The sequence below is a fragment of the Rutidosis leptorrhynchoides genome, chromosome 5, assembly GCF_046630445.1.
Source record: "Rutidosis leptorrhynchoides isolate AG116_Rl617_1_P2 chromosome 5, CSIRO_AGI_Rlap_v1, whole genome shotgun sequence".
NCBI classification, from domain to species: Eukaryota; Viridiplantae; Streptophyta; class Magnoliopsida; order Asterales; family Asteraceae; genus Rutidosis; species Rutidosis leptorrhynchoides.
This window is the reverse complement of record NC_092337.1, coordinates 111792510-111808815: the sequence shown is the minus strand read 5'-3', so window position 1 is coordinate 111808815 and position 16306 is coordinate 111792510. Positions and strand designations below refer to the sequence as shown.

Genomic DNA, 16306 nt, shown 5'->3' with positions numbered 1-16306 from the left:
GTGATATACAATTACTCTGTAGTACTTATGTATCCACATGATTGAAACTTGAAAGGATTACTTTGGGGATTTGTTAGTTACCCTAATATTACATCATGGATAAGTAAACTTTAAAAATTTAGTAACAACAACTCCAAGTATGCATAAGTTGCAAAACTGGATATTTTAAGTTGTGAGGTAATCGTATGTGTGATTGCGCATATGAATTTGTGCAACATATTCATGCAAAATATGGCTAAATAAGATAGCGCATGGTTAAATAGTGCATGACATTGAGTTCTTGAGCACTATAAATAGGAGTGTCATCACCTCTTTTGGAGGTTAGGTGTTATAATTTGTGATATTGTCCGAATACACCAAATGTTTTATGATCTCAACGAATATGATTGTATGAGTCTATGAATATGAATACGTTCGATTATGATCATATGGATCTATGTGTTCGGGGACCCCTTATCGCTTTGCACTCGAATCTAGTTTAAATCATTAGTGTTCAGATTAGGTTCGATCATAGGGTTCGAAGCCTTTTAGAAATGAGTAATGATTTATTGTTATTTGTACATATACAAAGATGAAGACAAAGAGATTAACCGAAACAAAACTTATAGGCCTAATTTTTTGTTCAAGTTTTGGTAATTTTATGTGGGTGGAATAACATAATTAAAAAGCATATAATAATTAATATGATAATAAGAAATTTGTATGTTAATGGTGTGAGTATTACGTAGAAAGTCCAGGACGAATAATAACTTAAAGTAAACTATAAGGACTTTCAGTCTAATTTACGCTTTGATAAATAGGTAATCTAAAAAATGAATAACAAAAAGTAAAATAGAAAAAGTGGTGAAACGTGGGGACCATAGCATGAGAGTATGATGTGTAGATGAGTAGGCCTATGTGATTTATGGGGTGGAGAGTGGTAAGTCAGTCCCTGATTGTACGTCAACAAAGATCAGTGGTCAACACCTCTATTTTTTATATTTATATACTGTATATATTTATATTTATAATTGATAAATAATAATAATAATAATTAATTTTAAATATATTGAAGACGACTTCAGTCTTTAAGTCTTAAATCTTAATCTGTTTTTTACTCAGACAAAAAACACAAAAAACTTTAGATAGTATCAATTAAGAATTTCTCTTTTGTATTATGAAAAAAATGGGTTTCGAGGCAAGATAGATAAAATGGATCAAAGCATGTTTACAATCGGCAACCGTCTCGGTCCTCGTATATGGATCACCAACAAAAGAGTTCCAACCTAAGAAAGGTGTTCGTCAAGGTGACTCCCTATCACCATATCTTTCTAAGGGCTTGTGAACTCATGTTATAGTATATTCTTTCTATTAGGCATGCGTGCCAACTAGCCCTAGGTCATTTGTCTATTTATTGATATGTACGTATAATGTTTGGATTGTGAAAGACAACAGCACAATTCACGTTAACATGGTATCAGATAACACAAAGCCCTAAAATTCGCCTATTGGCTGCTTCCTGCCGATTCATTCTTCTTCCTTACTCATTCTCCTTCTTTTTTTTTTCCCCATGGCTCCATCTGGTAAATTTGATAAGGTTTATACAGTAACATCGGTACATCATCTCATTCCCATTAAACTTGACCTCGCGAAACTAAACTACACGCATTGGAGTACTCTTTTTAGTACCCAATGCCACGCCTTCAATGTTCATAACTTTCTTGAAGCCTTGTCAACAACCGATCCACCAGATGAAGAAACACGCAAAACTGACGCAGTTGTGCTTGCTTGGATCTTCCTAACCATTTCGGAACCTCTCCTGGAGCGTGTTTTGAACACTCAACCCAAAACCGTACACCATGCTTGGGAGTTCCTCAAAAAGATCTTCCGTGACGATAAAAGATCTAAGATCTTTGAACTCACAGTCGAACTTCGCTCCTTACAGATCATAGATCTTATCGCGGAGCAATATTTTCGAAAAATGGAATCAATCTCCGCACTTTTAAGCAACCTAGGTTCGACTATTAAAGACGAAGAACTGGTCACCTAAGCAATAAATGGGCTGAATTATCGGTTCCCTCACGCACAACACATCATCATTCATAGCGATCCCTTCCCAACTTTTGACACGGTTCGATCCATGATCACCTTGAAGAAATGCAGTTAATTCGCAAGAATCTCAGCAACACCGAACCTCAAGGCACACCATCTGCCCTACGGTTCTTGTCACACAAACAACTCCTCCAAATACTGCTATGACACGCCCAAGTCCTAGTCCTGAGGTCTGTCGCGATTTTAATCGTGAGCACTGTCGGTTCGCGAAAAAGTGCAGGTATTTACATACATCAACACCACGTCCCTCAACACTTGCTACCTCTCAACGTCCTAATAGCAATAGTAGCGGCCCAGCAACAATTATTACTTCAATAGGTCAACTCACGGACCACCCCTTAAACTACGTCTCAATTTGACTTTCGGCCAGGCACATCCTTGTCCCACACAACAGGCCCACCAAGTTTCCCCGCTACGAGTCCCCAAGCTCACTGGGTTGGGTCTGCTCCGTATGGCACACATCATGGGCTTGCGTATACTCCACCACAACCTGGGCTGCCTACTCAACAATCGGCCCATTTATTTAGCAGCCCACATGTTCAGTCGAATGCTATTGGGCGTGGAACCTCAGCTTCTGTTTCGTTTACTGGATCAAACTCACAAGTCACCTCGCAACAATCAAGCCATGAGACGACTCTTCCACATGCGTTTAACACCATGACACTTCAAGACTAAGGTAACACCGGATGGCACATGGACACAAGTGCTTCCATGCATTTTTCATCTAGCATTAATAAATTAAGTAGCAATTTTAATTATCGCATCTACCCTTCAGCCACCTCGGTGACGGGAACCCAATTCCCGTCACCAATACCGGTAATTGTGTGTTGCCTAATCCTAACCAACCTCTTTACCTTTCAAACGTACTTGTAACTAGGGTTATGCATGGTACGGTTCTGTCCCAAAATATTTCGGTTCCATCTCGAGTACCGTTTTATAGCAAAAAGTCCAGGACCGTATCAAATAATTTCGGTTCGGTTCGGTTTGGTTCCATAGTTTTCGGTTTGGTTCCGTGAAAAGAACCGTCCCACTGAGTTTTGAAGGTAAATTTGTTCGCACACTTCAACCCTTTTTTGTGTTGTTGTAATACATACCCATATTATATTTTTTGTATAATGAATTATCTTTGACCATGACTTCATATTTGATGTAACTTTGATAACCGCTTATTTTTTAGGATAAGAAGTATTACAGAGTACAATATTATCTGTCATAATAAATCAAACTCTAATAATATAATATCGCTATCATCACTATATGGTATATAATAGATATAGAAGATAATAATAGTATATAATGCGTCTTAGGTCAAATACACATAAGTTATTTTTTTCGGTGAAAAAAATAAAGAAGTTAAATATATAAACCCATTCATTAACATGATGAATAAGTTGGAATTACAATGCGAAAGGAGGATATAACCTCCCAACTTACAAACAAAAAACCCCAGTTTGTAACAACTTAGAGACCTAAAGTATTATACATTAAACCATGTGACTTTAAGTATTGTTTTGTTATGACCAGCATTCGATGTCGATATCGTCATTCAAAAAAATATTGTCTTGTTATGACCCGGCTATTAGAATGCATCGAGTCGAATTCCAAACTTCAAAATGATGACACCTATGTGAATGGAGACGAATTTCAAAGAATTATACATTACACCCATGTTATACTCGGTATAATATATCCATTCTAACCAGTTAGTAAATTAAATATAATATATATACATTGATTCACTGACCAAGTTAATCTTTCATAGTATAATATCATACAAAATCCAATAGTTCTTAAAAGAAGCAACACCATCACGTGAATAAGTGATTAAAATTCGGTCCGGAATTTTTCCCGTTTTCGGGTTCGGTCCGTCATATACCGAGGACCGAAAAATATGAAATTTAAGGACCATAGACCGTACCAAAACTCCTCGGTCCGGTTCGGTTATTGTTAAAAATATTATCTTCGTTCGTTGCTTTACCCATGATAATAATGTATCTGTTTGTTTTGACAAGTTTGGTTTTTTTGTGAAGGACTACCCGACTCAACGCCTGCTCCTCCGATGCGACAGCACCGGAGATCTCTACCCGCTCGTAACTCAGTCAACTACACCAACTCCTCATGCTCTTCTCACTACTTCAACAACTTGGCACCAACGTCGTGGACATCCCAACATTGAATCATTTCGTCGTCTTATTTCTAATAATTCCATTGTGTGTACTAAAAAAAAGTCTCTCGAGTTCTGTCATGCATGCCAACTTGGCAAACACGTGAAACTTTCGTTCAGTATATCTAGTTCGCAAGTTAATTCCGCATTTGATATTATTCATTCAGACTTATTGACGTCACCTATTTTAAGTCTTAGTGGGTTTAAATATTACGTTCTGTTTTTGGATCATTATTCACATTATTTATGGGTATTTCCTCTACGAACAATAAATCTAATGTATCCAATATATTTGTTCAATTTCGTGCATTTATTAAAACACAAACCAACACTGAAATTAAATCCTTTCAATGTGACCAAGGTGGTGAATTTGATAACACACCTCTTCACCAAATTTTCAAATCAAATGGCATTGAGCTACGTCTTTTGTGCACTCAAACCTCCCAACAAAACGAAAAATCCAAAAGAATGATCCACACCATCAACAACCTCATACGCACCAATCTGTTTCAAGCTAAACTTCTCCTGTCATACTGGACTGAGGCACTTTACATTGGCCGACTATCTCTTAAACCTCCTACCTTATTCCACAATTAATTACGATATCCCTCACACATGATTCTTTAGAATTCCACCTCATTACTTTTCTCTTCGCGTTTTTGGATGCCTCTGTTATCCACATTTAAATACCACTAACAAACTCGCTCCCTGTTCTACCACATGCCTCTTCCTTGGATATCCCACCAATCATCGCGGAAATTGATGCCTTGAACTCTCCACCAACAAGGTCATCCTCTCCTGACACATCACCTTCCATGAAGATATCTTTCCTTACGGCTCCTCCTTATCCTCTTCCACTACACCCATCAATAGCAACTCCTACGAATTCCTTGACCCTCCTCCTAACTACTTCTCCCGCAGCTTCGCCGCCACATCTCCACGTACTCACCACCATCACGTCCTCCACAACAACCTCCTTCTCCACCAGCATCACATCACTACCACCTACTACCATACCTGTCAATCCCCCAAACCCAACCACTCCACTCATCTTATGGTTACCCTCACCGCATCGGTATCACTAAACTCGTTCAATGACTAAATCTTCACGTATCTACCATTTCACCTATCCCCACCTCCTACCCTCTTGCATTTAAAGATCCCAACTGGCAACACGCTATGACCGAAGAGTGTATGCTTTAATTAACAATGGTACTTGGACTCTTGTTCCTCGCCCATCGGATACGAACATAATTCTCTTCGTGTGGCTCTTCAATCACAAGTTTAATGCTGATGGCACCCTCAACAGGTATAAGGCTCGACTGGTTGCTAATGGTTGCAGTCAACAGGTAGGTATTGATTGTGATGAGGCTGTTAGCCCGGTGGTTAATCTGGCCACCATTCAGGCTGTTCTCAACCTTGCCATTTCTTGACACTAGCCATTTCATCAGCTGGATGTCAAGAATGCTTTTATTCATGATCACCTTTCTGAGACTGTTTACATGCATCAGCCTACGGGTTTCTGAGATCCATCTCGACCTGATCACGTGTGTCTTCTGCAGAAATTCCTTTACAGTTTGAAGCAGGCCCCTCGTGCATGGTACTAGCGATTTGCAGCCTATGCTCAGCGCGTCTATTTTCAGCAGAGTCAATGTGACACACCTCTTTTCATTTACCGACAGGGTACTCGGACTGCATTTTTTCTCATATATGTAGATGAAATTATACTTACTACATATTCGAAAGAGTTTCTTCAACAGGTTATTACATTACTTCATCAGAAGTTTTCCATCACATATCTAGGTCCTCTGAATTATTTTCTGGGTATCTCGGTCACTCGTAACGCTTCGGGTATGTTTCTCTCTCAGAAAAGTATGTTACTGAGATTTTCGAACGAGCGGATATGGTAGGTTGTCACCCGTGCAGTACCCCGGTTGAAACCAGCTCCAAATTGAACTCTTTCGGCCCTCTAGTTGCTAATTTGACATTGTATCGCAGCCTCGCCGGGGCACTTCGGTAACTCACTTTCACGAGACCTGACATCACTTATGCAGTTCAGAAGATATGTCTCTTCATGCATGTCGCTCGAGAGCAGCATTTTTCCGCACTTAAACGGATTCTCCGGTATATTCATGGCACCCTCGACCTTGGCCTTCAGCTATGCTTATTATCCACTATGTCTCTACAGCCTAGTCCGATGCTGAATGGGCTGGGTGCCCCAGTACTCGTCGCTCAACCTCCGGATATTGTGTTTTCTTGGGTAATAATCTTCTATCTTGGTCTTCGAAGTGACAGTTGACTCCGTCTCGATCTAGTGATGGAGCGAAATATCGTGGGGTTGCTAATGCAGTTGCTGAAACATGTTGGCTTCGTAATTTGCTTTGTGAGCTTCGTTGTCCTTTATTTTCTGTCACCTTCGTGTATTGTGACAACATCAGTGCAGTCTACATGTCCGGTAATCCTGTTCAACACCAACGCATGAAACACATAGAGATTGACATACATTTTGTGAGAGATCTTGTGACGAAAGGACATATATGTGTCCTTCATGTTCCATCACGATATCAGTATGCCAACATTTTCACCAAAGGGATACCTGCTATTTTGTTTGATGAGTTCCATTCTAGTTTGAGCGTCCGTAGTACTCCCGCTCCAACTGCGAGGGGCTGTTAGCCGATCCTTTCTAAGGGCCTGTGATCTCATGTTCTAGTATATTCATTCCATTGGGACTGCATGCCAACTATCCCTAGGTCATCTATCTATTTATTGATATGTACGTATAATGTTTGGATTATGAAAGACAACATCACAATTCATGTTAACATTCAAAGGTATAGAAAATTGCAACGATAAAATTGTAGTTTCTCACCTACAATATGCCGATGATTCAATTCTTTTCGGGGATTGGAACAAAAAGAACGTTAGCAACCTTTTCAAACTTTTAAAGTACTTTGAAGAATATTCGGAATTAAAAGTCAACTTTTCTAAAAGTTGTATTTATGAGATCAGGGTGCAAAAGGCAACCATTGAACGAATGGCTAATTATATTGGGTGTCAAGTTGGATATTTCCCTTTCTTATATTTAAGATTTTCAATAGGGCGAAATATGAACAAAACACGTGATTGGGAGCCTTATATCGAGAAGTTTAATAAACAATTTGTGGATTGGAAAGCAATAGTGACGTCATTTGGAGGCCATCTAACTCTAATCAAATTGGTACTTAGTAGCCTTCCATTGTTTGCTGTCTTCCTATTCCGTGCTCCTCCTTGTGTCATCAGCTCGCTCGAAGGTATGCGCCGAAATATTTTTTGGGGCGGGTCGGGTGAAAATTCAAAAATGTATTGGGTAAAATGGGAGTCTATATTACTTCCTTACGAGGGCGGGAGGTTAAATGTTGGGTCTCTTAAAGCAAAAAAACTTAATTTTGTTAGGAAAGTGGTGGTGATGTTATAGAAATGAGAAAAACACATTTTGGGTCAAGATAATTAAAAGCATATATGGGCGGGGCGGTGGTTGGGTCATGGCATTCTCGCGTGCAATATGGACAAAAGATTGGTTTGGAATGGCATTGTTAAATGTGGAAAGCAAATTGACACTCTTGGCTTGCAATTTACTAACTCATTTTGTAAGATTGTAAGTTTGGGATAGTTTTTGGAAGGATCAGTGGTTCAACAATCAAACACTTAGTGACATTTTTGGAAGATTGTATCGACTTGAATCAAACAAACAGGTGATGCTCAAGGACCGGCTGATAAAAGAAGATAAAAAACTGGAGTTTCGCCTGGGACTGGTGTCGAACACCCAGGGGTATAACTGCAGTTGAATGGAACAATTTAATGGAGTACCTGGTCGATTTCAAATATGCGTAAAGACAGTGACTCATGGCAATGGAACTTACAAAGTAATGGTTTTTTTTCGACTTCAACACTTACAACTTTGATTGATGAAAGGCTGGTGGTACAAAACAATTCAAATCGAGTTGATACTGTGCGAAATAATATGCTTCCTCAAAAAATAGGGATCTTTGTTTGGCGTACAAAACTTAGTCGGATACCGGTTAGAGTAGAACTTGATAAGCGTGGAATTGACTTAGACTTGGTTCGTTGCCCCATATGCGATAGAGACATTGAGACGGTCGAACATATCATGTTGCATTGCCCGTTTGCTAAAGACATTTGGTCTCGTGTTTTTCGTTGGTGGAACATAGGGGTGCCAAATTATACAAACCTAGGGGACATATTTCAAGGAAAACATGGGTCGGGTTCATTATCAAAGTTGTGGCAAGCCATCAAATGGATAAGTGGGTACATAATATGGCAAAAAAGAAACCAAACGTTATTTAGAAACAAGAAAGGAAACGGGCCAACAACTCTAAAAGGAATCCATATCAAGACGTACGAATGGGTAAAACACCGTTCGAAGAAGACAAGCATCGATTGGATTCAATGGCTTTTAAATCCAAAGAGTTTCGATGATCATGGCTAAAAAATGGAGCCTCCTGTATTCGAGTTTTGTGTTGCTTTTCAAGTGTAGTTGTATGCTTTCAATTCATGTTTCCTTATGTACTTCTAGTAGCATAGACATGCTCTCAAATGTCTTGTAACTACTAGAAATATAATAAAATTGTTTTGCCTTAAAAAAAATATTTGTCACATGCATTTTTTTGTTAACTTGTCAGTCTTACCTCTTATCTTTTACCAATTTTTTTGTCCTACATAAATAGAAAATGGACACAAAAGATTTTTATCACATTATCTTTTCCATTTATGAAAGTGGATAATTAATTTGGAACATTTTAAAATGAAATAATGGACAACAGATATATGACGGAGGGAGTATAACTTATAATCTACGACAATAATATTATAAATGGCCTACCATCGAAGCTTGGCTTGAGTGGTATGGGGTGGGATTCAACTTGGGATACTGCCAACCTAAGTTCAATCCTCACTCCAAGCAGGGAATTTCCAACCTTTGATGGTACTGCCAACATCAATGCGATTTGGGAAGGCCTCTAGGGGGGGGGGGGGGTTTCCCAACCTTCGATGGTACTGCCAACAACGTCGCGAATTGGGTTCCTCCTAACGCGTGTGTGGGTGACAAATGAGAAGCTAAGGCGATGTCATTTAGTGATCGTATCACTCTCATCAAATCGGTACTTACTAGTAACCCGTTGTATGTTTTATTTCTCTTACGCGCTCCTTCATGTGCCATAAACTTACTCCAAAGTTTGAGACGTAAATTCTTTTGAGGCGGGTCAGGTGACAATTCAAAAATGTCGTTGGCTAAATGGGATGATATTTTGTCTTCTTATTTGCGGGGGGCGGTTAAATGTAGGTTCTTTAAAAGCAAAGAACTTAGCTTTACATGGAAAATGGTGGTGGCATTTTCGTATGAAAAATGATGTTTTTTTAAACGTCGATATCATCTAATGCTCTCATTTGTCACCCACACACGTATTAGCAGGAAACTCAATTCGCGATGATGTTGGAAGTACCATCGAAGGTTGGAAAAATCCCCCAGACCTTCCCAAATCGATTTAATGTTGGCAGTACCATCAAATATTGGAAACTCCCTGCTTGGAGTGAGAATCGAACCTGGGTTGGCAGTACCCCAAGTTGGATCTCACCCCCATACCACTCAAGCCAAGCTTCGGTGGTGAAAATGATGTTTTTTGGATCAAAGTTATCAAAAGTATCCATGGTCGGAAAGGAGGTTTGGGACTTCTAGGTATGAGTTCGAATACAAACAAGGGTTCGGTTGGAATGGAATTAAATCTGTAAATACTGTTCTTTCTAAACTACAAAAAGTTTTGCTAACTCATTTGTGAAAGTCATAAGCAATGGTGAATGCAGCTTTTTTGGGTGATCAACCTTTATGTGTTCATTTTGGAAGGCTTTACTGGGTCAATACAAATATGGAGGGATTAATCAAGAATGGAACAAACTGGGTCTTGGGATGGAACACGATTAAGTTTCCAACAGGACGCTCTTTTTACGAATTACAGTCGCTAGGATCCTCCTTTTCCACCTTCAGTTTCAGCAACAAGGAAAAAGACTTGTGGTCATGGTCTGTCTACAACAGTGGTATTTTCATAACTTCTGCTTTCACTACTTTAATTAATGACATGATGCTTTCTTCTACTCTCCCCTGCACTGAAATGCTACGAAACAATTTGCTTCTATAAAAGGTGAGCGTTTCTGTTTGGAGAGCTCAAATAAATTGACTTCATGTTAGAACAGAACTAGACAAAAGAGGTATTGATCTTGATTTGGTTAGATGTCCGGTATGTGACAACGATGTGGAAACCCTTGAGCATACGTTATTGCAATGCTTATTTGCAAAAGGAATCTGGGACTGTATGCATCGATGGTGGGGGTATGAGACCTCAATTTTTTACAACTATAACCAAGATTCTCCGAGGTAACTACTCGCAATCAAATGCAACTTCTATAGTTAAGATATGGCAAGCTTGTCCTTCGGTATGCGGGTACAAAATATGTCAAAACGAAAACAACAAGATCTTTCGAAAAAATAGCTGGACAGGCCTGATGATGCTTGTAACACCCCGTTTTTCAGTTTCGAGTTGTTTTGGACGCCATTTAAGTTATGAGGTGTGTAATAATATATTTCGACCCCAAATAAAATTTGAGTTAATGTTTTAGAACCTTACCATTAGAAAGTAGACCTTATTACGTTTCTAACGATATTTGATTCATAAAAAACGAAGCTACGGTTTGAAAGTTACGACCAAAACAAGAGTCAGAAAAACGTGAAAAATGGACCAGGCGCAAATTGTGGCTGGTAGGCGCAATTTGCGGCTGGCTGAGGTTTTTTAGTGCCCAAATGGGCGTATTCTTGCGGCCACTTTTGCGGCCCAGCCGTAATTTGCGGCCAGGAGGCGCAAATTGCGGCTGGAACGTATTTTTGGTGATTTTCTTGATATTTTGAGTTTTAATGAGGGGTATTTGAGTCTTTTCACTTGGGGGGGGGTCAGTTTTGAGCCACTAAAACTGATCCAATCTCATTCTTATCCTCATTTCACCTTCTCAAACACTCTCATCTATTTCTAGAGAGAGGAACCCATTTTAGAGTGTACTTGTGTACTTGATTTTGGTGTTGTGTTGTCTTGATTTCGGGTGTAAACCATAATTTGGGTCAAAATGGGTTTTGTGTTGAAATGGGTCAATTGCTCTTGATTTTTGGTGTCAAATGATGATTTTGAGACACAATCACTAGTTGTTAGTGATTGTAGGTGTTTTGGGTGTAAATTGACAAGTCAAAGTGAGTTAAACCCTAATTTGGATCAAAATGGGTCAAGTGGGTATTTTGAGTCAAGTAAGCTTGATTTGGTGTCAAACTAAGTTTTGAGTCAAATTTTGGTGAATCAAGTATGTAAATACTTGGTTTATGTGTTAATTGGTGTTTTAAAAATATAATCACTAGTCGTTAGTGATTATGGGTGTTTTTATGAATTGTGTCGAAATGGGTTAACTCTGATTGAGTCGAATTTTGGTAATGACACTAATTTTGGATAAATGGATGTTAAACACTTTTGTTAAGTGTTAAATGACGTTTTTGAATGAAAGAAATCATGGGAAGTGATTTTGGGTTAAGATGGTATTTTAACATAAATCAAACGTGGTCAAACGCAATATGGGTCAATATTGCACGTGTTGTGGTTTTTGTGTAAATGGCGGTTTGAAATGATCACTACCTAAGTAGTAATCTAGTGTCGGGACCTAGGTTGGTCTAAATGTGTAAAGTATAATTTGGGTTAAATTGTACTTTGTAGAGTGGGTTTGAATTACCACCTGAAGTGGTAATTGGTTTGTGTCCATTAGGTGTTAAATGGGCGGGTTTTGAAGAGCAATGTGTGATCCCTCAGCTAAGGGATGTTTGTGTCGGGTTCTCTTTTAGAGATTTAACGACCCGTCAAAGTACACTTGACGACCATCATTATCTTGGTCCCACAGCTTGATCATAACTCTAAATGAATTTAATAAATAACATTGCATTCTTTATTTAAAAATAATTTCCTATAAAGGAAATCTACCAAAATATATAAGTTTAGAAAAACCATACATAAAAACCTAACCAAAAGTTGACCAAAACAAAGTCAACAACACCCACAATTTAATGTATCAAAATAGAATGCAAGTTAATGTTTAACAAAAGCTGCCAACATAAATATGCAGACTCTCTAAGCACAGCGGAAGCAATCAATCATGAACCTGAGAATAAAACATGCGAGTAACTGTCAACAAAAATGTTGAGTGAATTATAGGTTTAATATTGCAAACAATATTTAATTTAAACCATAAAAATTTATGTTTGAAAACATAAAAACTCATTTTGGACCACAAAATTATATGCTCGAAAACATATAAAAACATTATTCCATTAACCCGTTAGCCACCTGGTAATAACTTAACAACTCCTTACCCTTAACAAAAACCAATATAACAATATATACTGAACAGGTGTATCTTCCAAAATACGAAGTACTAATACATTCCGTCTGTAACTGCTAGCGCGACTAGCACGAAATGGGGCTGTCAGGCCTGATAGATCTATCCATAGGATTCGCGTTCACCAGTAGAAACCAGTGATTAAAATTACCAGATTAGGGAATATTTTCGTTCGACTCACAATGAATAATTTAAACCAAATTCCACTTGTGTCCAATATGTAAAATAAATTGCATGTATTCTCATCCCAAAAGATTTAAAATAGAAAAATGGGACTATAACTCATTTTAAAGCAAATGAAGCAATAACACAGTAAAGCGAACAACAAAAAGGTAAAGTGATCAAGAATGACCACGACGCCAACCTATAAATAAAGCAGGTCGATATAAATAACTAACTTGGGTTAAGTCTTAGTATGATAACTATAGTACTTGTTACAAATAAGCATAGAACAACACTCAGTATGTTTCGGTATGATCAGGACAGCGTATAACACGTACTTTCTTTTTTTAGAAAGTTTCTACTTTTAGCAGGTTTCCATTTTTGAAAAGTTTCTATTTTTGAAAAGTCTCTATTTTTGAAAAGTTTTTAACTTAGGAAATTTTCCTTAATTAGAAAGTCAACAAAAGTCAACTGAAAGTCAAAGTCAACTGAAAGTCAACTCAAAAGTCAACCTTGGTCAAACTTAGTCACCCTTGAATTTTAAAGTGTATATTATATTAATAATATAAGTTATAATGTTATTTAAAGTCATATATGTATAATCATGTCATATCATAAGTTTAATTAAATTAAATTGAATTATTAAAGTTAACATAAGTTTATATGATATAATTAATATAACATAAGTATTTAATTAATTAATTAAATATTAATCATAACATAAGTATTATTACTTAATAATAAATTTTTAATCATATCATAAGTATTATTAATTAATAATGAATTATTAATCATATCATAAGTATTTTAATATAATTATTAAATCATAAGTATTTAATAATTGAATTATAAGCCTTATAATAAATAAATAAATAATTAATCTTTATTATAAGTCTTGATATAATAATATCATAACATAAGTTTAAGTACTTATCATAAGTATTTTCATTAATAATAAATGCATTATTAATCATAAGTTTAATTAAATGAATAACTAAATCATAAAGTAATTATTAAATGATATAATAAATATATATCATAAGTCTTAATTAAATTTAATTACTTTTATATCATAAGTAATTTAATTATAATGCCAATCATTATTTATAACCTAAGGTTCAATTTTTATAACCATAAGTTTAATTAAAAGTTCGTCGGGTCATAACTTGAGCCTCGGGTGTCGGTTTTCGATGAATTTTATATATATCCTCGTCTAACCAACCAACCCGACACCTTAGTGAACTCAAGAACACCCTAAATCAGTTCACAAGTCATGACATACATCCATGAACCAAACTTAATTCTTCAATCCGTTTTAAATCTTGTTTTAACCATTTCGGGTGATCCGTGGCTCGGATTTCGATGACCCGAACATGAATGTTCATCCAATCATCAATCCTAACCCAATGGTACACCCTAAAGGCTCCAAATATTGTCACAAAGTCGGACCCCAACTGATCATATAAGCTTTTACATTTTAATTTCAACAAAACCCTAAATCGGGCATAACTTTTGATCCGAAACTCAAAACAACATGAATCCAAAGCCTAAAATTATTGTCTTGATGAGAGGAACTCATATATACACTTTATTTAATTAAAAACACAAGTTAATTTTACTGATTTTAACAAAATAGCTGCTGTCCGCTTTTAATCATACCGAAAACATACATAAACGAGCATTTCTACGCATCAATTCAACAATACAACAACATACAATTACTATAGCATCAAAATAAGATCATAATTAGTAAAAATAAGTATTAATGAAAAATCTAGGGTTAAGGTTTATACCCTAATCAAGAATTAATTTATATGAACGCATAGAGAAGAACGAGAGCAATCCGATTATGTAAAAAGCCCTATGATCCAAGCTTGATTTGATGATGAATTGATGATGATGATGGTGAAAGGGGACGGCCTAGAGAGAAAAGTGAAACAACCCAATCCGTATTCAACTGACTAATTTTTTTTTTAAATAATAAACCATTCACGCGCCATTCGAATGGTCGCAAGATGTAAACCATTTCATACAACCCATTTAAACGTACAACATGTTTAAAGTTTACATCATGGGCACGAAGGCCCTTAATCAAAGGTAATATAAGTTCGACCCATAAATGATAGTTTTAAACCAAACGACACTCGAGCATGGTTTGAGGCTAAACTACCTAAAACATTAAGTTGACTTCCAAAAGCTCCAATTAGCAACCAACATAGGGATATTTAATTCTCGGCAACCCCTTTCCTTTTCTCCATATTCGTACCTAAAAATGTAAACAACGAGAGGGGTAAGCAAAGCTTAGTGAGTGCAACAATTATACATACATATATATAACCCATCTATTTGCAATCGCACCCACCAAATACCTCATACGAAATTATAACTCAAATAGCATGCCGTCATACTCATAATGCTAACACTCGTACACTATCACAACACCACATTAGCATATACTCAACACATTATATATATATATATATATATATATATATATATATATATATATATATATATATATATATATATATATATCATGCTAAACAATATCCAACAACATAATATGGTTAACCATAAATGCTATGGTGCTACCAGCTCGTGGTTCACACCAGACGTAATGCTATGACGCTACCGGCTCGTGGTTCACGCCACTACGCATTTGAGTCATAATCCTTTATAGTGCTACCGGCTCGTGGTTCACACTTTGACGCTACCGGCTCGTGGTTCATGCCTCATTTTATAGTGTTACCAGCTCGTGGTTCACACTTCATTTTATAGTGCTACCGGCTCGTGGTTCACACTTTATTTTATAGTGCTACCGGCTCCTGGTTCACATTTAACACTCGTCACACACATGCTATGGTACTACCGGCTCGTGGTTCATACCATAACATTCACAAATAAATACGCCATATACATATACACATAATTATTCCACTCACTTTATCGACTAGGCGATGGATTAACAACTCCACAAGCTTCACGCAAAGTACCTAATACATTAACTACTCACATCAATATACAAACTAGTGAAACTAACCACCAACACTTAACTCTTGAGCATTTAATGACTTGCTTGCATTAAATGACCCATTATACCAAAACCGCCCATTAATGACCAAGACTCATCACAAATCACTAAAAGCTAGTGATTAAAGTCCCACAACAAATACTAACACCATTTAGGGTATTTTCTTACCCATCTTGTCCAACTAGGTCAACCATTGCCCATTTGACCCATTTTAACAACAAGACTTATATTTTGGTCAAACTCGAAATCGTTATCAACCTTTAACTAACACACAAGTATATTAGGGATTTGACAACACCATTAATACTTACAAAAACCAACTTACAAGACCAAACCCTAGATTACAAAACCTTAGGGTTTCCTTACATCAATTTAACCCAAGTTCA

The 16306-nt window shown here is 37.0% G+C and overlaps 2 protein-coding genes across 2 annotated transcripts; both read left to right on the top strand.

The window, feature by feature from the left end:
• The first annotated feature begins 1549 nt into the window (after positions 1-1549).
• On the top strand, positions 1550-2029 carry LOC139848936 (uncharacterized). Its single transcript, XM_071838617.1, has one exon. The coding sequence runs from the start codon at positions 1550-1552 to the stop codon at positions 2027-2029; it is 480 nt and encodes a 159-aa protein (XP_071694718.1).
• A 6088-nt stretch (positions 2030-8117) lies between these two features.
• On the top strand, positions 8118-8741 carry LOC139848935 (uncharacterized). The gene has a single exon (XM_071838616.1). The coding sequence runs from the start codon at positions 8118-8120 to the stop codon at positions 8739-8741; it is 624 nt and encodes a 207-aa protein (XP_071694717.1).
• Positions 8742-16306: the final 7565 nt, after the last annotated feature.

Coding starts and splice junctions, on each gene's coding strand:
- LOC139848936 (XM_071838617.1), top strand. CDS start 1,550: ATGGCTCCATCTGGTAAATTTGATAAGGTTTATACAGTAACATCGGTA.
- LOC139848935 (XM_071838616.1), top strand. CDS start 8,118: ATGCGTAAAGACAGTGACTCATGGCAATGGAACTTACAAAGTAATGGT.